Source organism: Cajanus cajan, chromosome 6 (genome assembly GCF_000230855.2).
Source record: "Cajanus cajan strain Asha chromosome 6, NIPB_CcT2T_4, whole genome shotgun sequence".
In the NCBI taxonomy this organism is placed as follows: domain Eukaryota; kingdom Viridiplantae; phylum Streptophyta; class Magnoliopsida; order Fabales; family Fabaceae; genus Cajanus; species Cajanus cajan.
In genome coordinates this window covers 7,239,922-7,257,703 of record NC_138522.1, presented here as the reverse complement: position 1 = coordinate 7,257,703, position 17,782 = coordinate 7,239,922, and the positions used below count along the sequence as shown (strand labels likewise).

Here is a 17,782-nt window from a genome sequence, read left to right as displayed (position 1 = left end):
GTTCTGCTTATTACTTGTTGAACTTAATTTTAGTTTATAGTGACAACCTTGTTTTGGAATTTGTAAAGACTATTTTGATGCCTAATATCTTTTTTACTTTGAAACTTATTTTGATATTTAATTATGGAGTTTTATATGGGAAACATTTAATATGTATTCTTGTATTCATGATAACAATCTTTATTAATTATAAATTGTCTTATTTCATTATGAAATTGTATAAATATTTTGGAGTAAAAAGATGTCATAAATCTCGAGATAAAATGTATAATTATTTTAAATTATTAAATATTTAGAATTAATTCAAATTATTAAATATTTTAAAATTAGTTGATTTTTATTTTCATAAAGTATATATTAAAATTTAAATTCATATAATTTTTTCAAATTGAATTTTCCTATTCAAATATGAATTTATAATTAAATAAATTTAAATTAATTTATTTAATAAATGAAAAAAATTCATATTTCAAGAATTTCAACTTCTCTAAAATTTTAAATTTTTTTTATCCAAATACAACCTTTAACTTTTATTTATTTTTTATTCATATAAAAGATTGTAAAAAAAATAATGAAGATGGAACCCTAGGTCCTCACCCTTCTATCCCAACCATTTCTCCAAATCATTAAACTAACTCTATTGGTTCCAACTCTTATCTAATTTAAATTGTCTTATCTTTTACATTTGGGGTTTAGGGTTTCACATTTTATCTTTTATTTGATGACAAATGTAAAAATCTATTCTTTAATTAATTTAAATATATTTAATAATTAATAAATAAATTTATTAAATTTTATCAAAATCATTTAATATTAATTTACTTTACTTATATGATACCATTATTATTATTATTATTATTATTATTATTATTATTATTATTATTATTATTATATATATATATATATATATATATATATATATACTATTAATAAAAATCATATGTCTTTTTGATATATAATTTTTTTTAACAATTTCTATAATTATTTATTACCACTTACATTCATCAACCTTTATATTAAACGTCAAGGGCTATTTTAGGTGAGAAAGTTTTTAGAAATTATTCTTTAATATAAATGTTTTTAAGGATTTTTTTTTAACTTTTTAATTAATTTAATTTTTATTTATCATAATTATTAATACTTATATATATAAATTTTAAATATAATTTTTATATTTAAATAATATTTATTTATATGTATAATTTATTATAAAATTTAGTTATATATAATAAATATTTAACAAATAAAATACACAAATCAAAATACCAATATTAATGGATCTCATTTTTATTTTCAATTACTTTTATCATTTATTTATTTATTTAAAAACAAAATATATTGTGACAAGATTTGACCTTTTTGTGCGCTCATAATAAATAGTTGTGATCATAACTTCTCCTAAATTTCGCAGTTAATTTAAATTATCTTATCTCTCGTGTTTTGCGGATATTCTCATCTTTTCTTCTAGGTAGGCATGATAATTTAACCCATCCCGTGGGTACTTGCCCGAACCTGCACCAATTTGAAACGGGAAAAACCCGTGTTTATCGGGTTCGAGTTTGGGTTCGGATTTTTCCCGATTGATAAAATCGAGGGCGGGGACGAGGATGTTAATAACTGCCCCGCCCCGCTTAATAATATAATTAAAAAATTATTTTTATATATATATAAACCAAAATTAGAAATATTTATATGTAAAAATTTGTATTATTTTACTTTTCTTTTATTTTTTAAAAAAATTTGTTCATATTTAAAACCCGCCCCCCGCCGGAGACGGAGATAGGTACCTAGATTTTACTCCCATCAAGTACCGGGGGCGAGGACGGGGAACGTAAAACCCGCCCCCACCTCGCCCTGTTGCCATCCCTACTTCTAGGACAAACTATTCTTCCATTATTCAAATATATTCAACATTTTTTATGGAAAAATTTATTAAAATCATTTAATATATATAATATTTTACTTTTAATTATATGATATCAATAATATTTTATTGATTAAATTATATTTTTAATTTCTTTATTTTTATCAATTTACAATTTTGATTTTTCTATTTTAAAATAAAGATATTTTATCTTTTTAATTTTAAAAATGAAATTTGAGTCCTATAGTCAAATTGACATTTATTAATAGTTAAATTTTAATTTTTACTCATACTTAAATGATGTGACATTTAATAATTAGTAACATGATATTTAGAATAAAAAAACTAAAAATAAAATATATAAATAAAATTTATTAATAAAATAAATATAAATTAATCATTAAAATATATGTAAAACAAATATTTTTATATATTATTTTTTAATTTTGATCTTTATATATGTTATATCCTAAAATATTACATCACTTAGAGTAATGACAAGTTATCGAAAACTAATAAAATTTAATGATCAATAAATATTAAATTGATGATAGAATTAAATTTTTTGTACTTTTAAAAATAGAAGAAGTATTTTAAATAGAGTTAATCATCCATACACTGTCAGTGTAAAGTTTTTTATACGGACAACCAATCATATATTTTAAATTATTTTATTTTATTTTTATTTTATTAAATAAGTAAAAGACATGACACTATTAAAAAATATGATTAATTGTCCGTATAAAAGAACTTTACACGCGGTATATATGTGATTAACTCTTTTAAATAAATGGATCAAATTGCATATAAACAAAAATAAAAACACTAAAAGTGAAATTTAATCTATATTATTTTTAGATTTACAAATTTCATTTTGATGATATGATAGAGTAAAATAAAGTGGAAATTGGGAGATTTGGTTGTATTGGTTAGCAAGATGTTGAAGGGAAGTTCGTAATGCAGAGTGGATTGTAGTTTATAGTGTGGCTCTCACTCTGAAACTGAAAGGTCCACCCCAAACCAAACACACTTTATATTCGTGGCAGTTGCTACTTTCTTGCACACATCGACACCTTCACCACATGGCTAAGCTTCCTATTCCCACTCTCTTCTCTTTGAGGCACTTCTTCATCCTCTCCCTCGCCTTCAACGTCACCCTCATACTCAGATTAATGCTCTACCACCAAACACAACCCTTTGCAACAACAACAACAACAACTAATTTTGACACACCGATTCTCATATCATCATCATCATCATCAGACACCAATAGAGTCATCAACCTCGACCAGTAAGCACAGATTCTAACTTGCTCTATTACTATTTGTGTTGTTAAACAAAGCACACAAACTTTGGAGATTCTTGCTGCATGTTTCTAGACATTTGCTGGGAGGGGGAGATAACTTTGGCGGTTAGTTATTGAAATTTTTGTTTTGTTTGAGCCAATGGTGCCTCTGTTTCTTTTACCGTTCTTTGCTTCCTTTTCCTGCACTTGTTCCTTCACAAGACAGGGACTAGTCATCGTCTCTAACATCACCTCTTCCCAAAAATGTCAGGAATATATCAGTGAATACAGTTTCAAAATTTGTTTGATTCTATCGTTTGAATACACCGTGTCATCATGTGAAGACATACAATTGTTTTATTTCCATAACATGAAATTGAGTTTTATTAATTTACTTCGGATTACACGAGACCATAGATATATGATAGTTCTTTTATTGGTTTTATTGATGTTCTGCTTAGCTATTCTTAGTGAAGTCCCTTACCTCATCACCACGATTATATCATGAATTGAATGAGTTTATGGTTCCTTAACTTCTAAGTTACATTATGAAGTTGCTCATTTTGTTAAGATCAAGAGTATATTCTTTTAAGCATATTTTATTGCTATATGTTGGGGCCTGTCATTTTCTTAAGTGTGTTTCACATTCAATGTAACCAAAAATAAAAAGTCATGTTTATTTTTGTAGTCTCTGTTCCGAAGTTGAAGGGTCGAAATTTAGTTGGGAAAAGTAGTGTCTCATTTGTGGTAGAGCATGGTCGACGGTAGTAGCTTAGTAGGAGTCTAACTTTAGCTCCACTGCATCAGTCCCATTCCATTGACATTGCCATCCCAAAATCATTATGTACATTAACTTCGTCTTGGATTTGTTCTTTGTTCAGATAATTTTATTGAAATCTGAAAAAGAAACTTTTATAAAAAGCTCTACAAATTATTAGTTTCTTAAGACACTTGTATAATTGCAAACTAAAAGTCATTTTAAAGGAGGAGGAGACCGGTTTCAATTGAGCTTTAAAATATAACATTAGAACCTACATGTGTTTATAGCATGTGTTTTTAATCATTCAAAAGCAAAGAAAGATATTAAATATACATTCAATTTCTTTTTTTCATCTTATAAGAATAAAAAACTTAAAACATTTAAAAAGCAAGCTTAGTGTAAAAGAAAAAAAGAAAAACCTATAGAATAGAGAAGAAGTTGGTGGGCCACATGCCCTATGTGCACACTGCATGAAGAGCCTCTTTCGGCAGTGTCCATAGAACTATTATGGAAGTGATATGAGATTTTTAGAACTTTTGGCCGCCCCAATCGTGAGTCACTCAATTGCATAAGCTTTCAAAATGTCCTTTGTTTTTCATTTTTCGTTTTTTCGATTTCCAAAGGGCCCTGTGCAATCTGGATCTGCATATCAACTGCATTGTTGTGGGCCCCACGCAATTTGAAAATCCACCACCAACATATTTTGTCCCCTTCACTCATGCATGACTACCGTTGATTTTTCAACCTATCTAATCATTGTTTTGGCTAATACAGTTCCATGATTACCTTTCCCATGACTTTACACATGCAGATGCAGCCCTTTGTTAATTCAATGCCCTGTCTTCAACATGTTTCTTCATTGCTCCTTCTTTACCTAATTGGCGGAGATCTTACCCATTTATGAACTAAATAATTGTGCCTTAGTTTACTCAAAAAAAAATCGCCAATAGAGTTACATGATTTTGTGTTTTGTCTACTTGTCAGAAGGGTTAAATGTATCTGCCCATGTCCATCAACTTTTATTAAATCTTTAATGTTTCTGACCTTCTATTTTTTTTTTATAAATTTTATCTATACTTTTTTAGTATTGTTTATTTTTTTATTAAAAAAATCATTTATCTTTAATGTCCATTTAAGATAAAACATGGTTTTCAGGATTTATTTAAACATAATATATTTTATAGTCCATTTAAGATTTTAAAGCATAATATTTTTTTAAGAAAAAATAGAGCATGATTTTTATTATTTTCATTTATAGTATATATAGGTTCTTACAATCAACCATGCTTATTTCATTATTTTTACAAGAGATGGTCCACTTACTCTTTTTTTTTTTTTTTGAAATAAGGAGACTCACTTATTATAAGAATAAGTTTTTTTTATATTTATTCTATTTAATAATTTATGTTCTATATTAAATTTTATCTGTTAAATTAAATTTTTTTAATATATAAATTAAATTTGTAATTTTTTTAAAAAAATTAAAAATTATTTTATATTTTATTTCATTAATTTAAATAACGTATAAAATATTTTTATAATTATTTATTAATTTAAATTAATAAAATAAATTATCAAATAATTTTTTAATTTTTTTAAAATTTACAAAGTTAAGCTATACATAATTTTTTTTAATTTAATGATTAAATCATTAAAATTTAATATAAAATATAAATTATTGAATAAAATAAATTTAGATAGATTTAGACCATCTTTTTTTTTTTTTGGATTACAATCATAGTATTTATAATCACGTTATAAAGTATGAAGTATCAACTAACTTAGTTGACAACTAATCTTTACTTAAAAAAACTTGGTACTCTTTAGGAAAATTTTCTTCATCAATATGTTTTGCTATCCAAAATATTTGAACTTGAAATCTTCCTCGAAAAAATCGATTTCAATACCATCAGTTGAACTATTTGTTAGTAATGTGTTCATTACATAAATCTTAAAAGGTATTTGAACTAGAAAAAAGAGAAAACATTAAAGATTGTTGATTGCAAAAGCAGTACAGGACCCCTTGTTTCGAAATTCAGATCATGGTCTACTTGGGAAGGATAGCGGAGAGCAAGTAGAGATGATATATTTTATATTTTTGGTATTATGGAAGCCTTGAATTTTATAGTTGTTAATAAATGTTTGTTCATGGTTGGACATGACAATGCATGATTTGGATAATACGTTACATTAAATTAAAGATTGTAACATGGTAAATTGTCATATATTTTTGCAGTGGAGACCCGAGAGTATATGAGAGATTTTGGAGACAAACGGGTGACAAGAGCACGATCATAATCCCAGGGTGGCAGTCAATGAGTTATTTTTCTGATGTGAGCAACATTTGCTGGTTTTTGGAGGCAGAGTTTGCGAGGGAAGTGGTGAGGTTGCACAAAGTGGTTGGCAATGCAGTCACAGAAGGGCGTCACATTGTTGTTGGAACAGGTTCTTCTCAGCTCTTTCTGGCTGCTCTTTATGCGCTCTCCCCCAATGATGCACCTGAACCAATCAGTGTAGTATGTGCCTCACCCTACTACTCGGTCAGTAACCATTTTCATATATTATACTCCATTTTATATTTCATTTGTAAATGTAAAATTTTAGTCTCTTATAATAGAGTGAATCATGGTTCAAATTCTTATTAAAAGAGGTATCTACATTGAATGTCCAACAACGTCTCAAACAGGATTAAATGTCTTGAAAAGATGATAGATATGGGATACCATAAAAAAATATTTCCAAACCTATTTCATAAACAGCAGTGCTATATCGATTTTCCTTTCATAAAACGCTTTCTGTAGTAAAGGAATTTAACTCACTTGGTTGAGTGGGAAACTTATTTCATAAAATGTTATCTGTAGTTAAAGAGCTTAACTAAGTTAGTTGAGTGGGTAAGTGAGTTTTGTAAATAATTTGATACTAAATTTGATTCCAATAGATTAAAAAGAAAAAGTTGTTACAAGTTTAGTAAAAGTGTACTCTATCTTATTGATTTTTCTAATACTTTACAAAGTATAATAACAAAAAATATATTCAATTCTTTATTTAGGAGTGAATAAGAGGATTTGTAAGAAGATATTGTAGCAGATTTTAATATTGTTCTTTAGTAAAAATGCATATATATATATATATATATAATTTGTCCCTTGTTTTTCTTTCGTTTTTCAATTAACTGTTTAAGAAGTGGATGCTTAAAGAAAAGCAAGGTCATTCTGGATTCTGTTTCTGATACAGATTTGGTAATGTATAGCAATGCTTTTGTACTAATTACCATAGCACGTACAATTGTTATAAACGATACTTTGACCACTTTGAATTATATATTGACGGAATTCTTGCATGGCCCACAGGAACTTAATTGTGTCTTGACCACTTAATCGTGTCCCCTCTCCATTTCTAGGATTCTGTTGAAAGAGACACTTATGAATTGTAGCATTTAATGTATAGCTGCCATTTCTTATGAATTTGTATCTTGTAATTAATTTTCTGCCTCCAGATCCAGCTTATTTTTACTTTTTAATCCTTATCCGTGTTTATCAATAACCTCCACTCTCTTTCTTCCACTCGAAATTTTGCACACCTGCCACCTGATCACATGATGGTTGATACTTTTGCTGAACTGTGGCATGTGAGGAATTGTCAGTAAAGTAGCTTTGACGACCTGACAGGAAGGTCATTAGGTTGGGGAAAAAGGTGTCATCTGATTTCATTATCAATTTTGGCACAATTGACCATTAATCTTACTATTTGGGTGTGAGGAATTGTCAATGAAGTAGCTTATTAGACGATCTGACAGGAAGGTCATTAAGTTGGGGGAAAAAGGTGTCATATGATTTCATTATCAGTTTTGACACAATTGACCATTAATTTATAACAAGTTACACACATGATAATTTAATACTAAGATTTGGTTTACTCAGATGATAAAACTTAGGTACTTGTTGATACTGTTTTTTAATTAGATTTAGAGTTTCATCCTATAAATATGCTTAATAAAATATTTTGTTAAATATTAACGTATATTATTAAGATAAAATTTTATTCTGATCGAAAAATATCATCATACTTTACTTATACAGTCTTATAGTACTACTGTATTTAAGATTTGTTTACATGTTAGTTGCATTGTGGTAAATGGTAATGACTTTCTAATAATTAGACATTAAAGTTAAGGTGTAAACTAAAATCTTAATTTTATCAACAAAAAAAAACACCACTAAATATACCCCTTATAGTATAGTATATAGGTGTTGTTATGTGGACAAACATTTTAGTTACATCACATGTGCTGACTGTTTGATTAGGCCATAAAGGGTTCAATGAAAATTGCAGTAATCTGATTTTGGTTTGACTAGTAATTTATGTCTTGGCATAGAATTGATTTGTAAACAACCTGCAGTCCTACCCATCAATGACGGATCACCTGAAATCAGGCCTTTACAAGTGGGGTGGTGATGCAGAAAGTTTTGACAAAGAGGGTCCCTACATTGAGCTGGTTACTTCTCCCAATAACCCTGATGGACATGTAAGAAGATCTAAGGTCAACAGAAGCCAGGGATTTTTGGTCCATGACCTTGCCTATTACTGGCCACAGTACACTCCAATATCTGCTCCTGCAGACCATGATCTCACACTTTTCACTGTCTCAAAAAGCACTGGTCATGCAGGAATGCGCATAGGGTACGTTCACTCATAACTTTATGTGCATGTTTAGTTATATGTCTAAAATGTGATTTAGAGTAATAGTTACGTTTAAAACGTAAAAGTTATAATTGATAGTTTTTTATTATAACGTGTTTTATCATGTTAAAAATTTTATTATAACGTGATTTATCATGTTAAAAATCAGAACTAAACATAAACTGTTATTTTTTATCCTACTCAATTATCACTCTTTAAGTTTAAGGCTTATTTAACACTTTTTATTGAAAAAGTATTTATTATAGTGAAAATATTATATATTTCTTTATAAAAATTTATCACTTATTTTCTTTGTTATATGTTATAAGAATATATATATAAGAGTTATAATAATACCGATTTTTTATTAAATATTATACTGTAATAATTTTATATTAAATATAAATTTTGTAAATTTAATCGTTAAATTTAATTTTTTTTATCCTTAAATTATATATACAAAATTTTATATTAATCCAAGATGATTTGATACTTCATTCTTATAAAACAAAATTGACGTAATATATACATTTTAAAATATACTAAAATATGAACACAGTTTAATTATTTTCAAGTTGTTCTTTAATTTTAACGAAATTTGGTATAAATATATAAAGTGATGTGAATTTTCAATATAACGGTTGGATTTACAAAATTCACATTTAATATAAAGTTATTAAGCAATGTAATACTTAGTAAAAATTACACAAGTATTATTATAATCCTTCTCACACACATATACACACACACACACACACATATATATATATATATATATTGTTCTTAAATATAAGGAAATTTAACTATTTTTCATCATTTAATGATTTTTTTAAAAAAATATTATTTCTTTAATGCATGATATTTTAAATGTTTTTTTTTTTACATTTATATAAAGATAATTTAGAAAAAAAATATTATAAAAATAATAAAATTTAATAAAATAATCAGCTTTTTAATATACGTAAAAGTAATTTATTTATTTTTACTTATAATAAAGAATAAATCTAGTCCATTTTACTAAAATCACAAACTTAACAACATAAGATAGGATATAGTCTCTTTTGGTTACATAAAAAAGTTTTGGAAGGTATGGAAATTAGCCATGCCAAGTTTAAGCATGCCCTCAATTTTGGTGAAAGTGATACTAGCTTATGTTTGCGGTAATCGAGGGCTGTTTGACAGAGGAATCAAACATTAACCTTAATATTCCAGTACTTACAGGTTGTGGTGATGAGCTATTTGCAGAATTTTTCATATTTGATCCCTAATATATGCGAAGACTTTTTGATTTAGCCACAGTTATACTAACAGAAATAGGATTAATCGTTAATCTAATAAACTAGGAGATATCTGTGACAAAAAAAAAAAATAATAAAACATTAACCATAATAAGCATAGAGGTATAAGCATACAATTAACAAGAGTGAATCATACATGAGTCTTAACTAAAATAATCTTGTTAGAAGAACAGATTTCACAATGTATTGAAGATAATATCTGAGAGTGACTCGTTCTTGGTATATTATCTTGTGAGTAGAATTTTCCAAACACTTCTTTTTTAGTCTTTTCATCAAGGTATATAATAGAAGCAACTAAACCAATATGATTCTTGTTTATTTATGATAATCTCTGGGGAAATGTTCTCAAATAGAGATAAAAGAAACAACAGATCAAGAAAATTATAAAGAGAGATACAGTGTATGAACGCCGTACCTTCTCTAGGTGAAATAATTAGTCCTACATGATAGAAAAGTGGCCTTTGGTTTCCTATCAAGTAACAAGTGTTTGATCTGTCCCAAAAATAATATTGTAAAGAAAGATCACTTAAATTCCTAATTAGAAGGTTTCACTTGGTATTTCGTATAGGTGGGCTCTTGTGAAAAACGAAGAGGTAGCAAAGAAAATGACTAAATTCATAGAGCTGAATACAATTGGGGTGTCTAAGGACTCACAACTCAGGGCTGCTAAGGTTTTAAGGGCAGTTTCTGATAGCTGGGAACAAGGAAATTCCAACGAGGGTGAGTCATTCTTCAAGTTCAGTCACAAACTCATGGCCAAAAGGTGGAAGCAACTGAGACTAGTGGTGGAGCGTGGTGGATTGTTTAGTTTGCCCAAATTTTCTCCAGCATTCTGCACCTTCTTCAATCAGGTCTTGGAGCCTCAACCAGGTACTTACTGATTTGCCAAATTTGTATACATTCATTTGTTCATTCTTAAGGTGCAGTTGAATTACTTGTTTTTCATATTTAATTTCACATTTTGCTACTTATCATTCATTTACTACTAAAATATCACATTAATAACTATAATATATATATATATATATATATATATATATATTATGTCACATTATTATATTAAAAATTCATATCGGTAATAAATGTGAAATAAACTATCATATTAGTAATTAATGAACTAAAGAAAGACGGTTAATTAATGGATGGAAAAAAGTATAATTTTAAAAGTTCAATAACAAAATTTGTGAAGTCGTCAATCTTGGGTGATAAAAAGTGTAATTAAACTAATTCTTAAAATAATTATTAGTAAAGTTAACAAGCTTATTATTATTGAGTATTAGACTCCTTTTTATGTGGAGAAAATGTTCAAAAATTGAGAAGTCTAAATTTTGTCTCACTTAAAAATTAAATAGAGAGGGATCTCTTAAGGAATAAGAGAGAGAGTAAATTATACAGCCGTCAGGGAGAGAAAGAGAGTAGAAAATTTGGTTCGCAAACATAAAATAGTTTTAGTAAAATTGTGATCCCTACTTCGTTTACTGTTGGATTGGGCTGGAAATTCGACAACAGGTTCTTAACATGGTGATCTTCGTTTTGACCATTGGGATCGTGGATTGGAGGTCTGTGGTTGGAAAAATCAATTTCCCATAGTTACTCTAATTTAAAGTTTCTTCTTATTTATTCTTCGGTTGAAAGGCCTTGATGCTTTAATATACTGACTGGTTGTAAATATTTGTTTATGCATTTGATTAGACTCTCTTGTACCCTTATTTGATCATATTAGAGCTTGATTGACTGACTTGTGCCCGTGAGTTTTTACTTCTCACATTGAAAGAGTTTTCTCACGTTAAAAATACCTGTGTCTCTTTGTGATTATTTTTTGTCATTTATTTGTTTTGTTGCTCCTCGATAATTTTTGCAAGTTGGGAAATTATTTCTGCTGCGTACTTTGGTACTCTTGATTATTATGTTGTTGTTTCCCCTATAAGAGTGGCATCAGAACTCCTTGGTTTGGGACTATATTTACTTGCTTAAATGATGGAGGCAAATACAACAATGGTTCCTTTGAATGGTACAAATTATCATTTGTGGAAGGGCAAGATGAAAGATTTGTTATTTGTGAAGAAATTGCATCTTCCAGTCTTTTGCTACTCAGAAGCCAGATTCTATGTCTGAAGAAGAATGGGACTTTGAGCACCAACAGGTGTGTGGTTTTATTTGATAATTTGTAGAAGACAATGTTTATAATCACATTGCTAATGAGACACATGCTAGAACTTTATGGGAGAAGATTGAGTCCTTGTATGCTTCTAAATCAGGGAATAATAAATTATTTTTGTTGAATTGTTGCATGAATTTGAGGTACAGGGAGAGTTCTTCCATTTTAGATCACTTGAATAAATTTCAAGGGCTCCTAGATTAGTTATTCGAAATGGGTATCAAATTCAATGATGAAGTTTTGGGATTATGGTTATTAAACACTTTACCAGAGTCTTGAGATACATTTCGGGTTTCTATTACCAACTCGACTCCTAATGGTGTTGTTTCTTTGCAAGCGACAAAGAGTGGTGCTCTTAATGAAGAGATGAGAAGGAAGACACATGATTCTTCATCTTAGTCTGGGATACTTATCATAGAAAATAGGGGGAGAAGTTAGAAAAAAGAACCGAAGGGTGGTAGAGAGAAGAGCAGGAACAAGTTCAAGTCAAGATACAAGAATGTGGAATGCTATTTTTGTAATAAACCTGGGCGTATCCAAGAGAATTGTTTTCTATGAAAAAAGGAGAACAAAGGCAAGAAAGCTAAGCAGAAAGAGAAGGATCATGATGATGATCGTGTCACGACTACTACAAGTAGTAATCTTATTCTTCTTCGTGACTGAGTCTGTTAATCTTGTATCAGATGAGAGCATGTGGATTATTGATAGTGGTGCTACGCTGCACGTTACACCAAGGAAGGAGTTCTTCACATCTTACACTTCTAGTGATTTTGGAGTGTTGAAGATGGATAATAATGGTGTGTCTAAGGTGATTGGTGTTGGTGATTTTTGCCTGCAAACCAACATGGAAATGCAGTTGTTGCTTAAAGGAGTCAAACATGCTCCTGATGTTCATTTTAATTTGATCTCTATGCAGATGCTTGATGATGGTGGTTATGATAACTACTTTGGTTCTGGAAAGTGGAAACTCACCAAAGGTAACTTGGTTGTGGTTAGAGGGGGGAAAAATTCTAAACTATATTGGACTAAAGCTTTGGTTGTTAAGGATAGTGTGAATGTTATGGATATGGAGGCATCTTTGTGGCATCAAAGGCTTGGTCATATCAGTGAAAATGGGCTTAATTGCTTTGCTAAAAAGGATGTGCTTTTGGGATTGAAGAGTGTAGAGTCAGAGAAATATTCCCATTGCATGGCTGGAAAATAAACCAGAGTATCCTTTATGAAAGCATCCTCCTTCAAGGAAGTTAGAATTGCTTGAATTGGTGCATTATAATGTTTGTGGTCCATTGAAGGTAAAGTCATTTAGTGGTGCACTTTACTTTGTTACTTTTATTGATGATTGTTCCAGGAAGCTATGGGTCTATGCATTGCAGAGGAAGGACCAAGTGCTTGAAAAGTTCAAAAGAAGCTGAAATGCATCCGTTCTGATAATGGTGGTGAGTACCGTGGACCATTTGATGTCTATTGCAAGCAGCAGGGTATCAGACATGAAAAGACTGTTCCTAAAACTCCTCAATTGAATGGTCTAGTAGAGAGGATGAATAAGACTTTGGTTGAAAGAGTAAGGTGTATGCTTTTTGAAGCAAAGTTGCTTAAGCCCTTTTTGGGAGAGGCATTGCTTGCAATAGTGCATGTTATTAATCTTAGTCCTGCAGTTGCCTTAAATACTGAGGTATCAGACAAATTTTGGTTTGACAAGAATGTTAGTTATGACTACTTGCGTGTCTTCGGTTGCAAGACATTTGTTTATGTTCCAAAAGATGAAAGATCCAAATTGGATACGAAGACAAGGCAATGTATCTTTATTGGTTATGGTCACAATGAATTTGGCTACATGTTATATGATCCTATTGAAAAGAAGCTTGTTAGAAGCTGTGATGTACAGTTCATGGAAGACCAAACCATTGAAGATATTAACAAGGTGGAGAAGACTACACCTAAGAAAGATAATAATTTGACTGATGGTAATCTCATGTGGTTGCCTATTCACAATCTGGATAAAGTTGAAACTGATGCTCAAAATGATGAGGAACATGGTGATGTTGATGATCAACAAATTGGAGATGTATTAGAGGTTCCAATGCTCAAGAGGAACATGATATGGTACATGATGATGATCTTGATAATGCTCATGAATTACCACAAGTCCCTCCTAGGAGATCCAACAAGTTGAGACAACCGTCTTTTAGGTATTCTTCTGATGAGTATGTGACCTTGACTGATGGAGGTGAACTTGAGTGTTTTGAAGAGGCTTTGAAAAGTGAAGAAAAGCAACAGTGGCTGGATGCAATGCAAAATGAGATAAAATCTTTGCATGATAATCACACTTATGACTTGGTAAAGTTGCCTAAAGGCAAAAGGGCCTTAAAGAACAAGTGGATTTTCAGGGTAAAATAATAAAGTAATTCTACATCTCCGAGGTACAAAGCCAGATTAGTGGTGAAAGGTTTAGACAGAGAAAGTGTTGATGTCAATGAGATTTTCTCACTTGTGGTGAAGATGTCATCCATCATAACTATATTAAGTTTAGCTGCTACTCTTGATTTAAAGGTTGAGTAGATGGATGTGAAGATAACTTTCCTTCATGGTAATTTAGAGGAAGAGATTTACATGAAGCAACCCGATGGTTTTCTTGTTGAAGGCAACGAAAACTATGTGTGTAGGTTGAGAAAAAGTCTATATGGTTTGAAGCATGCTCCAAGACAGTGGTACAAGAAGTGAGTCTTTTATGTGTAACCAAGGCTACAAGAAGACTACTTCAGACCATTGTGTAATTGTTAGAAAATTTATTGATGATAACTTCATTATCCTATTGTTGTATGTTGATGACATACTTATTTTTGGAAAAAAATGTTTCCAGGATTGATAGGTTAAAGAAGCAACTGGGCGAGTCATTTGCCTTGAAAAACTTGGGAGCTGCTAAAAAGATTCTTGGTATTAGTATCAAACGTGATACAAAAGAGAAGAAGCTTTGACTATCACAAACATTAAGAAGGTATTGTAGAGATTCCAGATGGAAAATTCTAAAGTAGTAAGCACTCATCTTACAACTCATTTTAAATTAAGTGTTAAGCAAAGTCCTTCAAATGAAGCTCAGAAGACATATATGAGCAGAGTTCCTTATGCATCTGCGGTGGGTAGTTTGATATATGCAATGGTATGTACAAGACTAAATATTACATATGTTGTTGGTACATTCAGTCGATTCTTATCAAATTTAGGTAGAGAGCATTGGAATGTTGTGAAATGGATTTTGAGGTATCTTCATGGTACTAGTAGTTTAAGGCTTTGTTTTGGAAGGGATAAGCCTACCTTGGTGGGTTACTCAGACTCAGATATGGCTGGAGATGTTGATTCCAGAAAGTCCACTTTGGGTTATTTGATTAAGTTTGTAAGGGGAGCTGTAGCTTGGCAATCAAGGGTACAGAGGTGTGTAGCATTATCTATTACAGAGGTAGAGTTCATTGTTATTACTGAAACATGTAAGGAGTTGCTACGGTTGAAGAAATTCTTATAGGAGTTTGGTTTTGTGCAAGACAAATATCCTTTATTTGTTGATAGTCAGAGTTCTATCTATCTTGGTAAGAATCTAACTTTCCATTCTAGGTCCAAACATATTGATGTAAGGAATCATTGGATACGTGATGCTTTGGATGCTAAGCTGTTGGAGTTGGCTAAAATTCATATTGATGATAATGGTGCTGATATGACGACTAAAGCATTGTCAAAAGAAAAATTTGAAGTTTGTTGTAAGATTGCTGGTTTGGCGGTTATCTCCACATAGTTGTGAGGGGAAGATTTGTTGGGTATTGGACTCCCTTCCTATGTGGAGAAAAGACCCAAAAATTGAGAAGCTCAAATTTTGTCTCTCTTAAAAATCAAGTGGAGAGGGGTCTCTTAAGGAATAAGAGAGAGTAAATTACACGGCCTTCAAGGAGAGAAAGAAGAGAGAAAGAGAGCAGAAAATTTGGTTCGCATACACAAAACATTTTTAGTAAAATTGCGATCCCCACTTCGTTTACCATTGGATCGGTGGAAATTTTACAACAGGTTTTTAACACGGTGATCTTCGTTTTGACCATTGGGATCATGGATTGGAGGTCTGTGGTTGGAGAAATCAATTTCGCACAGATACTCTAATTTGATGTTTCTTCTTCTTTATTTTTCGGTTAGAAGGCCTTGATGCTTTAATATATTGGTTAGTTGTAAGCATTTGTTTATGCATTTAATTAGACTCTCTTGTACCCTTATTTGATCATATTGGAGCTTGATTGACTGGTTTGTGTCCGTGGATTTTTACTTCTTACATTAAGAGAGTTTTTTCACGTTAAAAATATCTGTGTCTCTTTGTGATTATTTTCTGTCATTTATTTATTTTGTTGCTCCTCGTTAATTTTTGCAAGTTGAGAAATTATTTTCGCTATGTATTTTAGTACTCTTGATTACTATGTTGTTGTTTCCCTATAAGAATTATACTTGTTAAGCTTTTAACTAAATTCAATTTGAATAAACTCTTCTGTTATTCTATTTGTTTGTGAACATATTTGACAGCTTTTGTGTGGTTAAAGTGTGAGGGAAACGTGGAAGACTGCGAAAGCTTCCTTAGAGGACACAACATCTTAACGAGAAGTGGGATTCACTTTGGGGTTAGCCCAAAATACGTAAGAATCAGTATGTTGGACACTGATGAAAACTTTAACCACTTTCTAGATAGACTCTCTGGCATACAGTCATGATAGTTGGAGTTTGGTGTTGGTTAATGTATGTTTGTATAATTAGAAGTTTAGAAGTGTTAGTTTTCTGTGTGGTGGAGAGTGAAACACAGCAATGCAATTTTGTTCATCATAAGATATATGGCTCTTACGAATCCAATTATAAGAAAGAAAAGAAAATTAACCATATTGCGCGTGACGATTAAATTAAACTTGTCAATTTTGTACACCAAAAAAATATAAGTACACCCAAAAAGTAAACTAGTCAATTTATAATCTGAGTAGTTAAACCAAATTGTTATTTAAGATTTGTTTTTGGTAAACTTTCTTATAAGTATTTTTAGGAGAATAAATTTTTTTTTTTATAAGTTGAAATTAATTTATAATGAGTTAATTTGTAAAAATCTTCTTCTATTAATTTCTCCAAAATCTTATAAAAAAAATTTATTTCAATTTTTCTTCCTATTTTTCTCTTCTAGAAATGTTAATAAAGAAATTTATTCAAATAAACTCTTAATTTTCATACATTAAATAATTAGGTGGCAAAATAAATCAAAGTAGGTCTTGTTGAATATTAGTTTGGCCCACTTTATAATATTGCACTTTGAACTTGACAGCTGAGTATGTTACAATTTTTTTAGGTTTAGTCTACATGAATATAAACTTGACTTAGTATATCTTTAAATAAATTTTTTTAATGAGTATTTATAGAAGAAAAAAAAGTAGATGCAAATTTATTTGGCTGTTTTGAAGAATTCTTGCCATAACACAACCAAAAATTCTTAAATGCTCATAAGTTGATGGTTTGCTATATAGCATCTCCCATAGAGTGATGCCATTGTTTGCAATAGTGGACCCTATTTATAAGATGAGTACCTTCCAGTACACACACTCTCCGACTTATTGGAAAAATTGATGTACTTGTTTTCTCTCTAAACACACATTTTGTTGGAGTGTTGTAAGAATGGAAATAAATTAAGACTTTAAATATATAATTAAAGTCTAAACTTAATTTATTATCTATT

The 17,782-nt window shown here is 30.0% G+C and overlaps 1 protein-coding gene across 1 annotated transcript; it reads left to right on the top strand.

Annotated features, from left to right (window-relative positions):
• Positions 1 to 2,805: 2,805 nt before the first annotated feature.
• On the top strand, positions 2,806 to 16,893 carry LOC109807609 (tryptophan aminotransferase-related protein 2). Its single transcript, XM_020370164.3, has 5 exons — positions 2,806 to 3,155; positions 6,146 to 6,449; positions 8,309 to 8,589; positions 10,456 to 10,757; positions 16,597 to 16,893. The coding sequence occupies exons 1-5, from the start codon at positions 2,947 to 2,949 to the stop codon at positions 16,779 to 16,781; spliced, it is 1,281 nt and encodes a 426-aa protein (XP_020225753.2). The 5' UTR covers positions 2,806 to 2,946; the 3' UTR covers positions 16,782 to 16,893.
• The last annotated feature ends 889 nt before the right edge of the window (positions 16,894 to 17,782 follow it).

Excerpts from the sequence above, each read along its gene's own strand:
- LOC109807609 (XM_020370164.3), top strand. The coding sequence starts at position 2,947 with ATGGCTAAGCTTCCTATTCCCACTCTCTTCTCTTTGAGGCACTTCTTC. Across the intron at positions 3,156-6,145 it reads AGAGTCATCAACCTCGACCA|TGGAGACCCGAGAGTATATG; the intron begins GTAAGCACAGAT and ends ATATTTTTGCAG. Across the intron at positions 10,758-16,596 it reads GGTCTTGGAGCCTCAACCAG|CTTTTGTGTGGTTAAAGTGT; the intron begins GTACTTACTGAT and ends CATATTTGACAG.